At 39.5% G+C, this 20,897-nt stretch overlaps 1 protein-coding gene across 1 annotated transcript in view; it reads right to left on the minus strand.

Annotated features, from left to right (window-relative positions):
- LOC126185151 (apoptotic protease-activating factor 1) overlaps positions 1-20,897 on the minus strand; it is a 277,026-nt gene that overhangs the window by 177,967 nt on the left and 78,162 nt on the right. Inside the window, exons 5-7 of the mRNA XM_049927997.1 lie at positions 19,703-19,814; positions 18,869-18,986; positions 114-252 (exon numbers count right to left, since the gene is read on the minus strand). Of these exons, the coding sequence (XP_049783954.1) occupies positions 114-252; positions 18,869-18,986; positions 19,703-19,814 (369 nt within the window). The remainder of the gene's footprint in view (positions 1-113; positions 253-18,868; positions 18,987-19,702; positions 19,815-20,897) is intronic.

The raw sequence follows: 20,897 nt of genomic DNA on the forward strand, positions 1-20,897 counted from the left end.
AGGTTGTTCTTTTGGTGGAGAGTATAACCAGACTGTCAGAATCAAGTATCAGTCTAAATAATATGAAGTTGTAATTTTTTCCTGTTAATACATTGGCAGCAAATAATACAAACCTCAGGTTTGATATTCACATCTTCTTTAAATAGTGCAAAATCCTGGAATCTTTCCTTCTGATATTCTGGTAGATTTCCCACAGACATCCCAACTGCACTTAACAGTTCATCTTGGTAAAATGTACTGCGTCCTGGGGAGCTGAAACAGAATTATGACTATCAAGACACCTATAAGAGATACAATAAGTCACAGGGAAGTATAAAAAAATTCTACCACACAAATAAACAAAACTTTGGCTCTAATGGCTCCGAGCACTATGGGACTCAACATCTTAGGTCGTAAGTCCCCTAGAACTTAGAACTACTTAAACCTAACTAACCTAAGGACATCACACACACCCATGCCCAAGGCAGGATTCGAACCTGCGACCGTAGCAGTCCCGCGGTTCTGGACTGCAGCGCCAGAACCGCTAGACCACCGCGGCCGGCTAAACAAAACTTTAATCTTATACTGAAAAGCCTTTGGCAAAATATAAATATATTAAGGAGTAAAGGTAATAACTCAACAAATAGTTGAGGTGCTGAGTCACATAAACAAGACTGAGAGTGTTGCTAGTTTTCAGATGAAGTCTTCTTCGAAGTCATGATACACATACATGTTTACGGCTATATGGTTCTTGCTGACAACATTGAGCTGGCACAACAGCTTGAGCTACAGTGCTAGTATACCTTTCAAGAATTCATCTGAAAGCTAATGAAAGCTAGCAGCATTCCGTCTTTTTTTTTCCGCACATCTCAGTGACTATGTGGCTTAACTATTTGGTGAGTTTTTACTTTTACTCCTTAAACTATTTGCAATTCTTTAATTTCACATACTTAGGTTGTTTGGCTAAAATATAGCAAACAGCAGTAGAATAAAAAATTAGAAACTTATTATTATGACTGCATTATTAGGTAGTATCATGTAACATTTGACCAAGTATTCACCACCACCACCACCACCACCACCTCCACCATTATGCTATACATGGCATGCTGTTGGACAAAGGCATCCTCTAGACTATTTTATGCATTACAATCTTCAGCTGTATTCATCCATGCTGCTCCTGCATGTCATCTGTACTCCTTCCATTAGGTTGTTGTGTTGGTCTCTGTTTATTTTTACACGCACACACACGCAAACGCAACTCACACACACATGACCACAGTCTCTGGTAGCTGAAGCCAGACTATGAGCAGCAGCAGCAGCAGCACATGATGGGACAGGCAGCCGGGCGAGGGTAAGGAGAAGGGTTGGGCTGGGAGGGGGAGGGATAGCAGGGCAGGGTTGTGGGACAATAAAGTACTGCTAGTGGGAGTGTGCAGGGACTAGGAGGAGAGAAGGTAGAGCAGCTAGATGCAGTTCGGAGGTTAGACTGACGAGCAGGGGACAGGGGCGGGGGTGGGGGTGGGGGTGTGTAGAAGAGAAGGAGAGAAGTAAAAAGACTGGGTGGGGTTGGTGGAATAGAGGGCTGTGTAGTGCTGGAATGGGAACAGGGAAGGCGCTAGATGGGTAAGAACAATGACTATAGTTCAATTCTTTTATCTTGGCGGCTCGCGCATGCCCGCCGAGATGCGCCATAGTATAGCATAGTTCGCAAGCTTACGTTTAGGGGGGAGCACGCAGTTCATGAAGTAAAGCCACCATGGCCGCATTAACCCTTTCGCTGCTACAAAGACGTGCTCCCTGCATTCCGCGCTGTGCGCGATTTTGTCGCTGCACTGCTCGCCTGTGAAGACACATGGTGTTCCGACTGCTTTGACACTCTTATCATTCGATTCCACAAAAACTATTTGGCCCAAAAATTTGATTTTTACACATCTTCTTGACTGATACCTTCCCCCCATAAATGACTTACTTTTGTTTCGATGTTCAACACAGTTATTATGCAGCATTAAGTATAGTAAACCATTGCACGAAATTTTGAAGAGTTTGCACAGGTAAAAGTCCATAGAGTATACTTTCCGTATGGTCGATTTTAGTTGCCACAATGTTGAGAATGAAATGTGGACAAGATACCTAAATTACATATAAAATTTACTATATAACAATATCTCATTTAATTTAAGTACCACATAGGTGTCATATGTAATATTGAGAAATATTCCATATTTCGCGACTGTAACAAAAGTTTTATTTACACCAGGCGCGTTTGGCTTTATTTTAAAGCACTTCAATCAATCAAAAGGGAGTAGACAAAATACGTTAAACAAAACTGTGGACTTACAAAAACATTAAGACTTGAATATACCGTCTATCAGTGAAGTGCTCTGAGCTATTTCAAATATAATTTTTGTGTGTGGCACACACAAACAGCATTTATATGCTAAAACACTGATCAGCCGATACAAACATTGAATATTATGTTACCGCAGCACAAAACTACAAAAGGTGACTTGGCAATGGTGGAGACAAAATACTGTCCACTGAAGATGCTTCAAAAGAGAGAAACGCGTCTGGTCTAAGTAATCCCCTTATTACAGTTGCAGAAGAGGAATATATTTCAGTACCATTGGTAAAACTGTGACTGTGGAACAAAAACAAGAAAGAGAACATGAGTACCATTGTGTATGTGCCATACCTTTAATTGATTTAAGTGGTTTAAAATAAAGCCAAACGCGCCCGGTGTAAATAAAACTTTCATTACAGTCGCGAAAGATGGATATTTCTCAATATTACATACAACAACTATGTGGTACTTAAATTAAATGAGATATTGTTATACAGTAAATTTTATATGAAATTTAGGTATCTTGTCCACATTTCATTCTCAACATTGTGGCAACTAAAATCGACCATACGGAAAGTATACGCTATGGACTTTTACCTCTGCAAACTCTTCAGAATTTCGTGCAATGGTTTACTATATTTAATGCTGCATAATAACTGCATTGAACATCGAAACAAAAGTAAGTCATTTATGGGGCGAAGGTATCAGTTAAGAAGATGTGTAAAAATCAAATTTTTGGGCCAAATAGTTTTTGTGGAATCGAATGATAAGAGTGTCAAAGCAGTCTGCACAGGCGAGCAGTGCAGTGATGACAAAATTGTACACAGCGCGGAATGCAGGGAAAGCAGCAGCGAAAGGGTTAATGAAGAGACAAAGCACTATAAATTTCAAAAAATTGCATTCAAACGAATAAAATTTGTGAAGTAAGACACTTCGATATTGTTTTTAAATAACCTTTCGCTTAGTAGCCCAACACCTTAACCGTTACGCTACCGCAGCTCGTCTGGTGAAATATTTCAATGAGGACTCTAACACGTCACACAAAATACTGACAAACACTGTTGGTATGACTATCAATTACTCATGCTTCGTCAAAGTACAATAGAAAATAAACAATTACCGCTGTCCTTTATTGCGAAAAAGCAGTTCGTGAGATTGATACAAACACTTTTCCTTGCTATTGCCTGAATTAAGAGTCTTATTGCTTGTTTGGTTTAATTAATTTATAGAATATGAAGCAATTGGTATAAAGAATGCTTTTTCCAAACTTTCTATAAAAGAAAGTCTGCTATCAAGACATTGCTTTTGTTCTATTACTTTATTTATGACTGAACGTTTCTAAAACTGAAGACACTCGTCCGTGCTCTGCACTGCAGTCGAGATTTGGCAACGTCGTTCTCTGTTCATTGGCTGACTGTGTTTTGTGACGTCAGATGCGCAGAACAAACCTAAACTCAGCGGCCAACATAAATTACGCGCACTTTAATGAATGTTGAGGCCAGGAGGGTTATCGGCACATAAGATATATTACAGGAAGAGTTCCCACCTGTGCAATTCAGAGAAGCTGGTGTTGGTGAGAAGAATCCAGATGGCACAGGCTGTGAAGCATTCATTTAAATGAAGAACATCATGTTGGGTGGCGTGCTCAGCAGCAGCGTGATCCAGTTCTTTCTCGGCCACACTTTGTCGGTGGCCATCTGTGTGGACAGACAGCTTGTTGGTTGTCACGGCTACGTAGAATGCAGCACAGTGCTAGCAGCTTAGCTTGTAGATCATATGACTGGTTTTACAGGTAGCCCTGCCTTTGATGGGATAAGTGATGTTTGTGACTGGACTGGAGTAGGTGGTCATATGAGAATGTATGGGACAGGTCTTGTATCTAGGTCTGCTACAAGGATACAAGCCATGAGGCAAGGGGTTGGGAGCAGGGGTTGTGTAGGGATGGACAAGGATATTGTGTAGGTTTGGGGGGTGGTGGAATACCACTGTGGGAGGGGTGGGAAGGATAGTGGGTAGGACATTTCTCATTTCAGGGGATGATGAGAGGTAGTTGAAACCCTGATGGAGAATGAGGGAAATGTCCCTCTGTGGCTGGACTTTGGGAGGTGTTGGGTGACTGGAAAGATGAGGAATGGGAGATCTGTTTTGGTACAAGGTTGGGAGGGTAATCACGGTCTGCAAAGGCTTCAGTGAGACCCTTGGTACATTTTGGGAGGGACCACATGGCTAGGCTGCATGGAAGGGACTTCTTGGTAGTGAATGGGTGGCAGCTGTCGAAGTGGAGGTACTGCTTCTGGTTGGTAGGTTCGATATGGACAGAGGTACTGATGTGGCCATCTTTGAGGTGGAGGTCAACAATGAGGAGGATGGCTTGTCGGGGTGAGAAGGACCGAGTGAAATGAACGGGAGAGAAGGTGTTGAGGTTCTTAGGAAATGTGGATAGGGTATTTTCATTCTCAATCTAGATCACAAAGACGTCATCAGTGAATTTGAACCAGGTGAGGGGTTTGGGATTCTGGGTGTTTAGGAAGCATTCCTCTAGATGGCCCATGAATAGGGTGGCATAGGATGGTGTTATGCAGGTGCCCATAGCCATACCCCAGATTTGTTTGTAGGTAATGCCTTCGAAGGAGAAATAATTGTGAGTGGGGATATAGTTAGTTATGGCGACTAGGAAGGAGGTTTTCGGTTTGGAATCTGTTGGGCATTAGGAAGGTAGTGTTCAATAGAGGTAAGGCCACGGTCATTAGGGATGTTAGTGTAAAGGAAGGCGGCAACATAGTGACGAGCAGGGCACTGTGTAGTAAAGGAACAAGAACTGTGGAGATTCAGAGCAGGAAATGGTTGGTATCTTTTATGTAGGTGGGTAGGTTGAGGGTACTAGGTTGAAGGTGTTGGTCTATGAGAGCAGAGACTCTCTCAGTGGGGGCACAGAAACCGACCGCAGGTGGTTGGGTTTGTGGACTTCAGGAAGCATGTAGAAGGGAGGAGTGTGGGGAGTGGTAGGGATCAGGAGAGAGATGGACTCCGGGGATGAGGCTAAGGATTTGAGGAGAGACTGGAGATCCTTCTGGATTTCTGGAATGGGGCCACTGTGGCAGGGTTTGTAGGTGGCTGAATTTGACAGCTAGTGGAGTCCTTCTGTCAGATAATCCTTGCAGTTCGAAACAACAGTGGTGGAGCCTTTGTTAGCAGGTAGGATTATAAGGTCAGAATCAGTTTTTAGGTGGATGGATTGCAGTTCTTTCCATGGATGTACAGTTAGTTTGCATGTTGAGGGATTTAGGGAAAGATGGTGAAGCAAGGTTCAAGGTTAAGAAATTTTGGAAAGTTAACAGGGGGTGATTTGGGGGACAATGGGGTGGATCACAGTTGGACGGAGGAGTGAAATGAGTCAGGCAGGGTTCAACACTGGTCTTTGGTTGAGTCAGACTGGTAGGTTTGGTGGCGAAAAAGTGTTTCCACTGTAGGGACCGGAGAAGGACAGAAGGTCTTTAACAAGTCCGGCATGATTGAATTTGGGAGTCGGGCAAAAGGTGAGGCCTTTGGAAAGGACTGATATTTCTGCGGGACTAAGGCTTTTGGAGGAAAGGTTCATGACTGTGTTTCATGTCTGTTTAGATTCTGTGAGGTAGTGGGAGAGAGTTTTGGAGGATTGGGTAAATGTAGTAGGTGTGTGAGACAGGGTTTGTCTGCTATGAGGGGACATGATTGAGGTTTGGAGGTTGTCGAAGAGGTGGTGGGCAGTGATAGTCCAAGGTGGGAGTAGGAAGTGAGCAGAGTGGAGAGTTTTTAGAGGTGGCATTGTGCATGATTTTCTATTTCCTGGAGGGCAAGGGCTTCAGTGTGTGTTATGGGATCCAGGAATTGGGGATTGCATAGGAGAACTTTATAGATGAGGAGGAGGTACTGCAAGGGAGTTTGGGCTTGATTGATATGGTTTTGTGGGTCTATGTACATGAGGGCTAAGGATCAGCAGAATCTGAACATATGGAGGTCATTGTGGAAGGGAGAGTGGCAGCCACTGGTGAGCGTCACATCTGCAGTGACAAGCGGTCCCTCTCAAAAAGTATAGAGGGTCTCACTGAGGTCTTTCCAGACCATAACTAGCCTCCCAACCTCATACTAAAACAGATCCATGCCTTATCTTTCCAGTCACCCACCATCTCCCAAAGTCCCACAGTCTGGCCACAAAGGGGCATTCCCCTTGTGACTCAGTACCAGGCAGGACAGGGGCAACTGAATTACATTCTCTGCTGGGTTTTGACTGCATCTCATTGTACCGTGAAATGAGAAATGTCCTGCCCACTATCCTTCCCACCCCTCGCACAGTGGCATTCCACTACCCCCAAACCTACACAATATCTTAGTCCATCCCTATGTGACCCCTGCTCCCAACACCTTGCCTCATGGCTCATATCCTTGTAATAGACCCTAGATACAAGACCTGTCCCACACATCCTTCCACCACCACCTACTCCAGTCCAGTCACAAAGATCACCTATCCCACCAAAGGCAGGGCTATCTGTGAAACCAGTCATCTGATCTACAAGCCAAGCTGCTAGCACTGTGCTGCATTCTACGTGGGCATGAAAACCAACAAGCTGTCTGCCCACATGAATGGCCACTGACAAAGTGTGGCCAGGAAACAACTGGATCACGCTGTTGCTGAGCATGCCACACATTCTTCATTTCAATGTCTGCTCCACAGCCTGTGCCATCTGGATCCTTCCTGCCAACACCAGCTTTTCTGAACTGCGCAGATGGGAACTCTCCCTGCAATATATCAACTTGTCAACTTTTGTCAACTGAAATCCAGATAAAACTGTCCTCGAGTTCCTTGCATTTTTCTTCCAGAACATTTGCATAAATTGTCAGTATGTAATTTTTACACAATGTTGATTCATCTGGTGTATTTTGATTTATGCAGTATTTGCACAGGAAGCCTTTGAGGATAGGGTTTGTAAGTCTGTGAGGGCGAATATTGCTTGCAATGAATGCTTCACATAGATCAATGTTAAACCAAGTTTTTTGGTTTCCTTTGGACAAATCTCTGCTACTGCAACTTGCTGTTGTCAGAAGTTGTTGTCGTGGTCCTTTCTTCTGCATTCCTGCATTATGAAGACTTGTCTTGACATGCTGGTCTATTTGAAACTTTCTTTTTGCATGAAACGTTTCTCGCACTTGACAATATAAAACAATTCAGTAATATGTAAATGTTCCAGAATAGTCAGCTATCCACAAAACACATTTCTTATTTCGGGTGGCATGGCACACAACACGTTACACACTACATGCTGTAAACACATTCAACTGTATACAAGTAAATAGAAAGCTAAACTGAAACAGTGGACGTGTGACTAAAAGCTTGTGTAGTTTAATTTAACTGCTGTCATGCATACGGTATGACAGTGGGGGGATTAACCAGGGGTGCGCATGCAGGAGCATTGACTTTGTCTGCCTGTTCCTTTTCCTCTTCTGTAATGATTTTGTTATGCAGTGGCCTCTCGGTTACTGACTGCACGCAGTTCTAGGTCACAGTCAATCTGTGAGACATCAAAACTAGGTTGAGCTAGAGACTGCCTGTCTAAATTTTTAAAATATTGTAAACATAAAGTGAAATGATGAATCATCACTAGTTTTTAGTTAAAATACGCAATAACTGGTGAAAAGCAGCCAAATATGCAAATGCATATGCAACCTGCAAATGCATATGATCTGGTCTCTGCTCATCAGCATGGGATTTCTACAGGTTCATTAAGTAAGCATGAAAGCGTCACAGAGATGATCAATCATCTCCAGTGGCAGATCCTACAAGAGAGGTATTTTGCATTGCCATGTGGTTTAATAGCAAAGTTCCAAGAGCCTACATTCTTAGAAGAGTCAACAAATATATTACTTCCTCATTAATATATGCAGCAAAAAGACCATGAAGATAAAATTAGAAAGATCTGAGCCCCCACAGAGGCTTACCAGGAATCATTCTTCATGTGAACCACCTGTGACAAACAGGAAAGGAGGGAAGTGACTGTGGTGCGCAAAGTACCCTCCACCACAAACTGCAAGGTGGCTCATGGATTATGGATGTAGATGCAGAGGTAACATCACATCTGAGTAGCAACTTAAACAGCTTGAGAGGAAAAAATACAGAAAACAATTAAGAAACCAGTACTGAAATCAGCAGTGTCATTGATGACTTGAAAATTGTGATGAATCAGAATTATTAGGATTTTAATAATAATCTGCAATGTGCACAATGTAAAGATGACTAAATAAATGTAACTAACTGTGAATTCATTAGAAATATAGACTCAGAGAAAAACTGTTTTGAGAAAAATTACAAAATGTGAATGAAGATTTGGACCCACAACTAGTTCTACAAGCACTGAAAGACTGTAAAATGCAAAACAAACTGAAAACTATTGTAATAAGCACAGGGAAGATTCAAGCCATAGACAATGTAAATAATGCAAATGTATAATAATAATAATAATAATAATAATAATAATAATAATAATAATAATGAATTGAAATGCCAAACTGAGCAAACAGATACTGACATAAAGAATACAGAAATAAAATGCATATAGTAATGGAAGGTCCTTATGGAATGTAAATAATGTAAGGAACACAGGTAACAACTCGCTGAATAGCAGAGGCACTGAGTCGTCAAATAGCAGTTAATAAAATTAATGGAACTGTACCAAAATTACCAGCAGTCAATAAAGTCAAAAAGACTGCCAATGAATATAAGGTACACAAAGTGCAGAAGGTAACTACCAACGCCTCTTTTCTTCTGAAGTAGAATATTTACAGCATAGTTCCAGTTTTACAAAACTCTCCATCTTCTCAGACATTCTGTAATTAATTCTGCAGGTTCCTTTTGTATCTTCTCAGACATTCTGTAATTAATTCTGCAGGTTCCTTTTGTATTAATTTGCCTCTAACTTAAACCATTTCTACTGCAACACCATCATCTTTTCTTCATCTGTCAAATGAGTTGCTAAACCTCCTCTGGCATCACTACTGGAATGCCATTATTAGCTACCTCTGTTTCTGCTTTGTCATCTGACCAATAGAAATATTTAAGGAAACTTCAAATGCTTGTTTAACTTTCTCTCTGTTATATGCCACTTCAACAAGGAAAAATATAATCTTCTAGCTCGAGAAATTTTATTTGCCTGGATTGCATGTGAATTACATACGTGGGCAACTAATTTCAGCAAACTTTAATTGTCATCTTCTAATCTGAAAACACGTTTTTATATTTACAATAGTGTTTTCAACAGTTTTTTACATTCTAATGGTCAACATACATCTGAGGAACATTTTTCAAAATTGTGTTTTACATACCCTTAACGTACATCAATCTATTGTCACTGTATGTGGTGCACTATCATCTAATCTTGAATACATAGGAACTTAACCCGAGTGAAAAGCTCTGAAATATTTAATGAGTCTTGAAATGTACATCAAACAGACAGATTAGAGGCCACAGGAGGGGGAGTGTTCATTGTAGCTGACAAAAATATTGTCTCTATTGACGTTGAAGTTCAGTGTGACAGTGAAGTTATCTGGCCGTGTATAACAGTTCTAGGTGAAACTAAGTTAATAGTTGGATGTTTTTACCAGCCACTCAGTTCTGCTGTGACAGTTATAGAGTCATTCAAAGAATGCCCATGGTTAGTAGTGTGTAAATACCCAGATCATGCATTGCTAGTTGGAGGCCACTTTAACCTACCAAGTATAGAATGGATCTCTATGGATGCATTTCACGGGGTACTGACAGACAGTGATGTGAAGTACTTTTGAACATGCTTTCTGAAAACAGTCTTGAGCCACTAGTTTGGCAGCCCAAATTCAGTGGAAATATCCCAGACCTTGCAGCTACAAACAGGCCATAACTTATTGACAGCATCAGTACAGAAACAGATACTAGCGATCATGATATCATTATAGCAACTATGGTTACAAAAGTTAATAAATCAGTCAAGAAGACTAGGAGAGTCTTTGTGCTAGAAAGAGCAGATAAGTTGTTAGCATCTCACTTAGACAGTGGATTGACATCACTTAGCTGTAGTAAGATGGACGAAGAAGAATGATGGCTAAAGGTTAAAGAGATTGGAACCATGGTCTAGAGAATTATGTGCCTAGCAGTGGATTAAGGCACTAAAAGACCCACCATGGCTTAATAATGAGATTTGGAAACTGCTGAGGAAGCAAATACTGTTGCACTCTTAGTTCATAAGAGAATGGGCAAATGACAATAAACAAAGGTTAGTAGAGATTCATGCACCCGTGAGAAGATCTATGTGCAAAGCATACAACTACTTAGCAAAAGATCTAGCAGGCAACTCAAGAAAATTCTGATCCTACGTAAAATTGCTAAGTGGGTCTAGGGCTTCCATCGTCACTTGTTGACCAGCCTGGTGTAGCAGTTGAAGATACCAAAATGAAAGCCGAAGTCTTAAATTTCACATTCAAGAAATAATTCATGCTGGATAATCATACATACTGTTATCTGACCATCGAACAGTCTCCTGTATGGATGACCCTGGCCTAGAGAAACAACTGAATTAGTTGAAAGCATCTAAGTCAGCAAGTCCGAATGGAACCCCAGTTTGGTTTTTCAAAGAGTACTTTTGGCATTGCCCGCCCACTTAGCTTGCATTTATCATGAATCTCTTATCCAGTGCAGAGTCCCAAGCAATTGGAAAAAAGCACAGGTGACTCCTGTGTATGAGAAGGGCAAAAGAACAGGCTCACAAAATTACCGACCAATATTCCCAACATTAGTTTGCTGCAGAATCCTTGAACATATTCTCAGTTTGAATACAACAAATTTTCTTGAGACTGAGAAGCTTTAGTCCATGAATCATAGTTTTAGAAAACATCGTATGTACGAAGCTCAGATTGCCCCCTTTTTTTTCAAATGATATGAAGGACAATAGGCAAATTCCATATTTCTAGATTTCCAGAAAGCATTTGACATGACGTCCTATTCCAAGCTGCTAAAAAGGTACAAGCATGTGGAATAGATTCACAGATCTACATCATACTCCGCAAGCCACAAGCCACCTATTGGTGCGTGGCGGACAGTACTTTTGGTACCACTATCTGATCCCACCCACCCTGTTCCACTCACGAATAGTGCGTGGTAAGAATGATTGTCAGTAAGCCTCTGTACTGGCTCTAATTTTTCGAATTTTCCCCTCATGATCAATATGCGAGATGTATGTGGGGGGAAGTAATATGTTGTCTGGCTCCTCCTGAAAAGTGCTGTCATGAAATTCCAGTAGTAAATTTCTTCGTGATACACAATGTCTCTCTTGCGACGTCTGTCAGTGGAGTTTGTTTCGTACCTCTGTAACACTATCTTCCCGGCTAAACGATCCCGTGACAAAACGCGCCACTCTTCATTGGATCTTCCCTATCTCCTCAATCAGTCCTACCTGATAGGGATCCCAGATAGATGAACAATACTCAAGAATTGGGTGAACAAGTGGCCTATAAGCTACTTCTTTCATGGATGAGTTACATTTCCTTAAGATTCTTCCAATGAATCTCTGAGTCTTATGTCTGCTTTTCCCACTTTCTTTTTTACATGGTCATTCCACTTAAGGTCGTTCTGGATAGTTAAGCCTAGATATCTTACAGCAGACACTGTCTCCAACTGTTTGTCATCAATAGTGTAGCTGTACAGTAGTGGGTTTATTTTCCTATGTCTGCGCAATATGTTATATTTATTTATATTCAGGGTCAACTGCCAGAGTCTGCACCATTCATCAGTTCTCTGCAGGTCATTCTGCAAATTCTTACTATCTTCTGGCATTGCTACTTTGGTATAAACAACTGCATCATCTGCGAATGGCCTTAAAGGTATGTGATATGTGAGAAGCTCGAAAACTTCTCAAGTTATAGAACCCAGTATGTTGTCCTTGACGGCGAATGTTTATCAGAGACAAGGGTATCGTCAGGAGTGTGATGAATGGCAGATAGCTCTAAATGTAGAAAAATGTAAGTTAATGTGGATGAGCAGGAAAAAAGCCCCGTAATGTTTGTATACAGCATTAGTAGTGACCTGCTTGACACAGTTACATTGTTGAAATGTCTGGGTGTAACGCTGCAAAGCAATATGAAATGGAACAAGCATATGAGGATTGTAGCAGAAAAGGTGAATGATCGACTTCGGTTAACTGGGAGAATTCTGGGAAAGTGTGGTTAATCCGTAAAGGAGACAGCATATAGGATGCTAGTGTGACTTATTCTTGAGAATTGCTCAAGTGCTTGGGATCTGTACCAGGTCAGATTAAAGGAAGATATGGAAGCAATTCACAGGTAGGATGCTAGATTTCTTACTGGTAGGTTCAAACAACACACAGGAGTTACAGAGATGATTCAGAAACTCAAATGGGAATACCTGAAGGGAAGGCAACATTCTTTTCAAGGAACACAACTGAGAAAATTTAAAGAACCAGCATTTGAAGCCAACTGAAGAACAGTTATTGGCTCTAATATACATTACATGAAAGGATCACGCATACAAGATACGAGAAATTAGGGCTCGTACAGAGGCATATACACAGTCGTTTTTCCCTCATTATATTTTCAAGTGGCACAGAAAAGGAAATGACTAGTAGTGGTAAGAGTACCCTCTGCCATGTACCATAAGGTAGATTGTGGAGTATCAATGTAGATGTAGACCATAACATAAATAAAAATTATTATGTAACATTCAATGTCAAAACTACAATAATACGTATCAGAGGTGCACATACCTAGCTGGAGCAAACGCATTAGTGTCACATGATACAGCAAATGATAAAACTTTACATGTGATATATTCAGAAGTTGATATTAAAATACATTTCGTATACAAGGACTGCATTGTGTTATGGAGTACCACCAGATGGCAGCAAACTCCTAATACATAAATGTTTTCCAAGCTTGTATATTATATACAATGGTGATAGTACTCTACATTTGTAAGATCTTTTTTATAAGATCTTTTTTATAACATTTTAAAACAATTTGAAAACAGTTTCTTATTAAGAGACAAGAAATACCCACGTCAAGTCACTGCAAATAGGGCACCATTTAAAAGTACACAGTCCAAGTTACTACAGTGGAACTTCAATTTTACATTCTCCAGTTTTAAGTTTTTCATGATTCTACACCATAAATTCTTAGCCCCCATGAAAAGCACATAGAATAATTGCTAAAAATTCCCCAATTTTATATTTATTCCTAGTAAGGTTTACCTTGATTCTAAGTTCTTACTCAACATCTCACTTGACTTTGTCCCGTTTTCTTCCTATCAACATTTGATGTGACTGAATGAGTTATAAGTGGCACAAAAGGCAGATGGTTCGCACTATGGGTGGTGGTAGAGTTAAGGGAATGTTTTAGGCCATTGTGGAGGGGGGAGATGTGAGAAAGGAAATGCTGATGTAATCCACACTCAGTTTTGCCCACACAACTTGCAACATTTAGCTTCACTGTGCAATTATGATACAACTACTGCTAGGTTGTAGTGGTAATGAGAAAACAAGACAGTCGATGCAAAGTATTCCAGACTGAGCCAACATGTGATGCAGGGACCCAGCCACCACCTTCTCTTGTGCCAATTATAACTTAGTCTCATCTCTTTGCATGTACCTCTGATGTACTGTATTCAGCAACAATATCAATCATTAAACTTTTAAATTCAAACACTGAGTCTCAAAGAATATGCTCGGTCATAATCAAGGACACATCGCCCATTTCCAACTAGTAAACTCTTATAGCTGGCAACTTGTTAAGTCACCCAATATCCAGTGGAGCCACCACACCACACTAACACAAGTATAATGTGCTTGCCTACTGGATGTGTGGAGAGAGGGAGTGGGTTTTCAGCGACGGGAGTGCTGGTAGGGGTAAAAGCATTTTGTGAAGTGCTGAAAATATACTTTTCATACAGATGATGTGCTATGAGACAGGTTTCACATGGAAATAGAATGAGGATTTTGCAATAGCACATTTTAAAGACTTTCGTGTTCAAATCTGACATGATACAGTTGCAACAACTACATACACTACTGATGTATATAATTCGCACTACACATTTCAGATCATGAAGACCGGCAGCAGTGATCGAGGGCAAGAAGCAAAACTGTAGCACCTGAGCTTTCTTTCAAATTTACATTTTACACAGTGTCCAGAAATTCACCGAGCCAATAATAAGCTTGTAACATCAATTGGGAAAGTAAACTCATTTTTTCACATGTCTGTTTCTCTCATCAAGCCCAAAATAACACTTTAACGGAGTTAAGCATATAAAGTGCAACTCATAAGAAAAGCATTAAACAATAAAAGTGTTGATGACAAAGTATGCCATTAGGCAGATGTCTACATTTTATGTTAATGGTTTAACCACTTAGCTGTTGTGATGTTTTTGGTTTAATTCAACATGTTCATCAACTTTTGCTTTTTTCTGGGTGCATACAAAGGATGATCTCTCAAAAATGCATATTTTGAACGTATAATTTACGGTCATAGCATGTCAGAAAACAGCTTGATTACCCTGTACGTGCATACCAATTTCAAGTTTTTGAGGGGTTATTACTTTCTGTTGCACATCTGTGACTTTTTAAGAACTGATTAAATTCATTACCACAAATTATTGTGTAAATATTGTATTGTACATTTAATTTGCTTCACTTAGACAGATTTTACGCAAAGTATTGTAGAGGAAGGCGATTTTTTAAACATAAATGCCAGTTACATGTGTTTTTGCTCATATTTTGGGAGGTTTTAACATTTCCCCAAATTCTGCAGTTACCTCAAATTTGTGACTTTTAAGTCTGGACTGCCAAAACGTAAAATATAGGTTTCACTCTAATGCTTTTTTGAAACATCGTAAGATAATTTCACAAGGTTGCATGATGAAAACCACAAGTGAAATGGACTACACATGTGACAGCAAACAGCTTTTACGGACACGTTCAGTTTCTGTTCTCAACATATCATTAATTTAGATTTATGCAACCTTTATACTGTTTGTACTTACATTACCAGTGTGACAGTAAATTACAAGCAGGGTTTGTGCTTACTGACATGTTTGACATATGCAGAAAACCCAGATACTACAGAGCTATACAGAGTATATCTATACCAGTTAAAATAATCTGTAACATGTTGTTACAACCAGTACTAGAATTTAATTATAAGTGGAAGCTTTGTAATTATTCATAATATCTACGTACCCTGCAACAGATGAAACTACCCACACTGTTAAACAGTATAATCGACATGAAAAGGGAGGAAGAGGGGTGGGAAAAGGGGGGGGGGGGGTGCTAGACATGGAGAGGGGGAACAACTGATGCTTAATACACAACTGGAACATGTACTGTATGTTATGTGGGTTGGGATATTATATTGTTCAACCTGGCCATAATCACAGATTGGGTTTTGTGTAAAACATAATCCTGGGTGTAGGTTACAACAATTTAATTGACAGATGATTTACAGATACTGGCCTAAGTCATAATGAGAAGTATCTGTTATGATAAGAGCTGTATGCCCATTACAATATTTATGCATATCTAAATTCTACTGTATATAGGCTAACACCATATCTCCAAACATTGCCATTATATGCATGTGAGCTATTTTAAAGAAGGATAAAGCATTTTATGAGTATATGTAAATCGTGGCACATACAATGCGCAGTGTTATAAACCAAAATACTTTATAGGGAGAAATGATAATGGTCGTATAATGTAGCTGTGCTGTGTTGATTTCAAAGCTGTATAAAACATACCTTGATATCTGTGGTACGGTAGGTTTTGTAACTGTTGTTTATTGATAGCTGCTACATAATTGGGGTCTTCCGCCACTGGTGTCAGTTGAAAAGTAGTTGTCCAGACACAACAGTGTGGCACATACCTGTTTATCGGTTAGCAGTTTCATACAACAGCAGTGCTATAGAGTCCATGAAGAAATTTTACAACTTATTTAGGTGTTTTAGAAATGTTCTCACTTTTACTAATGAGACATCTGCACTATATGACCAAACATGCTTTTCTGACAAGGAATTGTATTTCATACCAGTCTCATGTCTTTTAAAGTAAATATAAGTTTTTGTTCTCAGAAATGGCCCAAAGCCGAAATTTGGATTGTATAACAATAAAATAAAAAATATAACAGTCAAATGGCAGCAACATCATTCAAAAAATTTACCATGATTGTGGCTCCGGCCAAAATAAAAATTATAAAGCTATTTTGTTTGCATATGATGCAAACATAATTGTGGCAGTTTCAGGGCAGAAATTAGATAATAGAGCAACACATGTGACATACAGATGCATCTCTAGATGCTCAACTGCATTAAATAAATATATATATCCAGTGTACAAAACACTGGCATCCTGCTCTCCTACAACTGTGGTACAGTTAATGAAGAACCAGATTTCTGAGACTAAGGATAGTTGGAAAGCACTTGCAGAAAGCACATATTACCCACAGACTACAGCAGAAGCTAATGTAGTTACCTTTGTAATTAGACTGTTGTCCATAGTCAGAACTAGTGATACTAACAAATTTATTCACTTTGTACACTTTCATCCCAAGTTTTCATATGGTATATTACACAGTCCAGTCACATTAATGGGACCACTTGTCAAAAGCCAGAAGAACCACCTTTTGCAGTGTGGACCACTGCGAGACGTGGAGGAAGAGACAATGAGTTTCTGCAAGGTAACAACATTGATGTAGAACCATGCCAACTCCAGTGCCATGGCCAGCTGTGCTAGGTTTCTCGGTTGAAGATTCATTGATACGAACAGCCCAATCAAGATGGTCCGACAGATTATCGATTAGGTTTAAGTCCATGGAGTTTGGTGGCCAGGGGAGTGTAACAAACTGATTCTGGTGCTCTTTGAACATGCACATAAACTGCTAGCTAAATGACAGATTGCATTGTCCTGCTGGTAGCTGCAATCGTGTCGGAAAAAAATAAACTGCATGTAGGTGTGGATGTGGTCCCCAAGGATAGACACTACTAGTGTTGATCCATTGTGCCTTTCCGAATGACATCACCCAGGGAATGCCACAAAAGCATTCCCCAAACCATAACACTCCCTCCTGATTGCATGATGTTTGCTTTCAGACATTTCACACTGTACACACCAACAGCAGTCTGTCCCAGGGAGCATAAAATGTGTTCATTTGAAAAGGCCACCTTTCACCACTCAGTGGACACTGACATCTACATCAATACTCCAAAACACACCTTACAGTGCGAGGCACAGGGTATCCCAAATTACTACTAGTCATTTCCTTTCTTGTTCCACTCACTAATTTCTCGTATCTTACCTTCATGGTCCTTACGCAGAATGCATGTTAGAGGCAACAGAAACTTTCTGCAGTCAGCTTCAAATGGCAGTTAGCTAAATTTTCTCAATAGTGTTCCTTGAAAAGAATGTCACATTCCCTCCACGGATTCCCATTTGATTTCCCAAAGCATCTCCACAATAAATACATGCTGTTCAAACCTACCAGTAACAAATAATCTAGCAGCCTGCCTCTGCATTGTTCTGATGTCTTCCTTTAATCTGACCTGGTATAGATTCAGCTGCAGTTCAGGTGTGCAAATTCTTGCCTTCGTTGCCACTGAACAGCAGTCAGCATGGGTGCATGAATCAGGAGCTTGGTATTGAGGGCCATACACAGCAATGTTTGCTGAATAGTCATTGAGGAGACACTGTTGGTAGCCCTTTGGTTCAATTGGGTGATCAGTTGCTCAAAAGTTGCATCTCTATTCACCCATACACATCTCCACAGCCGTCGTTCACTCCCGTCATCTATGGTTCGTGGTGCACCACAGTTGCCTCGGTGCGGTTTTGAATAATGCCATTTTGCGGTATACTTTGAGCATGGTGGCACACGAACAGCTTACAAAGTTAGCTGTTTCAGAAACGCTTCCACCCTTGGCTCAAGAGACAATGATCATGCCCTTTTCGATGTCAGATACATCGGTCTGTTTCTTCATTATGTCAATGACTGCACTTTTTTCCATTTCTCCCAGACATGCTTTATATATCCTCCACTACTAGTGCTGACACCTGCCGTCTGTAAGTGGTTATTGCATGTTGACATTGAACATCATGTGACTAGATCTTTTATTATGGGGAAACTCAGTACATGCCCATATGGTATAATCTACAATGAATATGACTTTGATCTCTTCTGAGAGCCCACATCGTTATCTTTCAGAATGTTGTGGAAAATTAAAGCAAGTCCAATCTCTACAGCTTTTGTATATGCTTAATCTGGGATATCAAAATGTTAACATCAAAACACAAAACAAAAATAATTGTTACCATGCTAATGAATGGGCTAATCCAAATGGCAAAGCTGATAATTTGTTATGTTTTTTTATGTGCAACATTTGTTTACAGTGATCTCTCTATCTACTTTCCTATTGATAAAATAATGAGTCATGAAGGGCCATTGGCAAATTAGCCAATTTTTCAAGTATAAAATATTTATTTCAATATTTCTCACCTGTAGTGTTTTGATTTAAGCATTGTTATGAAGTTATTCCATCTTCCTTTGTTAGAACGCGCATCTTCACTGTGCTCTTCTAGATTGGCACCAATAAGAGCCACCAACATGGGAATGCCTGTGAAAAGTAAAATTTGATAAACAATATATTCAAACAGATAAGAAAGGAAAAAAAGAATGTTTCATCTCTAAACAACCCCCCCCCCCCCCCTTCCTTTTCAAATATTTCCCATTTCATATATTAGATTTCTTCTTTCCAATAGTGGATTAAAAGCATGATATATTCACCATTATTCAAAAAAATTTAAAAATGGTGAAAAATGAAATCTCAAAAAACAAAAACACACAAAACTGATACTTTTGAAACATGGTAGTAATGTAAGAGACATGCAAACAACATTGTAAAATCTAAACTCAAGCCTGGAGATTCTCTATTCTAGAGTCAGAAGTGAAGAAGTATAATGAGAAATGCACAGAAGTTGATGCAAACTAAGTTTGAGAAATACAGGATCTTTAAAAGTAAATAACAAAAAATGCTTTCATCTAATATTCTCCACATTAAATATATGTTACAATTTTTATAACTCTTTCACATTGTTCACATAAATGCATGATATTGGAAACATCATTCATGGAGTAGGAAAATAACCAACTACTTTGGTGACCATTATCTCACAAAAATTAAACAATTTTCCAGAGTCAGTAAAACTGTTCCTGTCCTATATTTTATCAGTATAAACTGAGTTTGGAAAACAGGAAATAGTGTAAATTAAACATGAAAACGTAAATGTAAAATCAAGAGTTTGAGAAAATTCATGCATTTTTGAAACATACCTTTGCAAAGACGATGTATTTGTCTTGCTTCATGGGGTAGATCTTCAATTGTTTGATTTATACACTTAGCAAACAACGACAATGTCTCTATTTCTTTGAAACCATCATTCAGCTGTAAATAAAATATAATCATTGAGAGTAGCAATAGAAAAAGCAGACTCGATCAATAACACCTAAAATACAGAAAATCAACTGTATTATTCATAGCAATAAGGGGGCATACACGTCTAATGAAAATATACCAGTTTGGACTTCATTTAGAACGCTGACAATGGAAAAGCAATGTTATCTTTGGAAACCTTCTTACTGATTGTACTTCAATGATTTATATAAATGTCTAAACAATTCTGGCCACATTTCACACACGAAATGACAAGTATTTAAATATAACTGCACTGTCACTATATTAATAGAGAATGGCGGTAAATTATTTAGGTTCTCCAAATATTCCTGTCACTGACTCTCTCAAATATCTCTGGAGATTACAGTCAAAGTCATGAGATACATTGACTCTACATTAGAGAGAGTCTGTTGTTTTGAAGTCCCACTGAAAAAAAAAAAAAAAAAAAAAAAAAAAAAAAAAAAATCAATAGAGGGAATTATTCTGAAAACTTTCTGGCACTAATTGGCAATAACCTAACTAATCCATGGAAAAATCAGTTCAGAGTTAGGAACTGGGTTATTGATAATGTCATGAGATATGTTGACTCAGTATTAGAAAGTCCTTTATACGAACTCCCAGCATATGAAACTGCGTCACTTATCTCCTCCTTCGCCAAATACTTTCCACAAGTTGTGTTATTCCTACATGTCCCACGTGAAAAACAGTGGTTGTACTGTTTGGAAATAATGGAAGTTTAAGTCAGACCTGGAGGCATGCTGAATTTATTTAAGGTGTCAGTTCACAATAAGCAGGAGATGCTGGTTCAAGAGGGCATGAATTATGAGGAAATCACTGAAATATGCCACATTTTGTTTAGCAGCATGGTCTGCCAATGAGTGGTCAACCTCATCCTTGGCCACTGCCAAACTGTGACTTCTACACAGGAAGTAATTGTTTCTAAAACACATATTTTAGTCCTGCTGTCCCTTGGGACCTAGTCTCTGCTAGTGCATATCTCACACTCAACAATGCTTCTTTACACTAAGTGATTACCTTCACTGATTTCAATGTTTAATTTTATGTGGAAATATA

The sequence above is a fragment of the Schistocerca cancellata genome, chromosome 4 (genome assembly GCF_023864275.1).
Source record: "Schistocerca cancellata isolate TAMUIC-IGC-003103 chromosome 4, iqSchCanc2.1, whole genome shotgun sequence".
Lineage (NCBI taxonomy): Eukaryota > Metazoa > Arthropoda > Insecta > Orthoptera > Acrididae > Schistocerca > Schistocerca cancellata.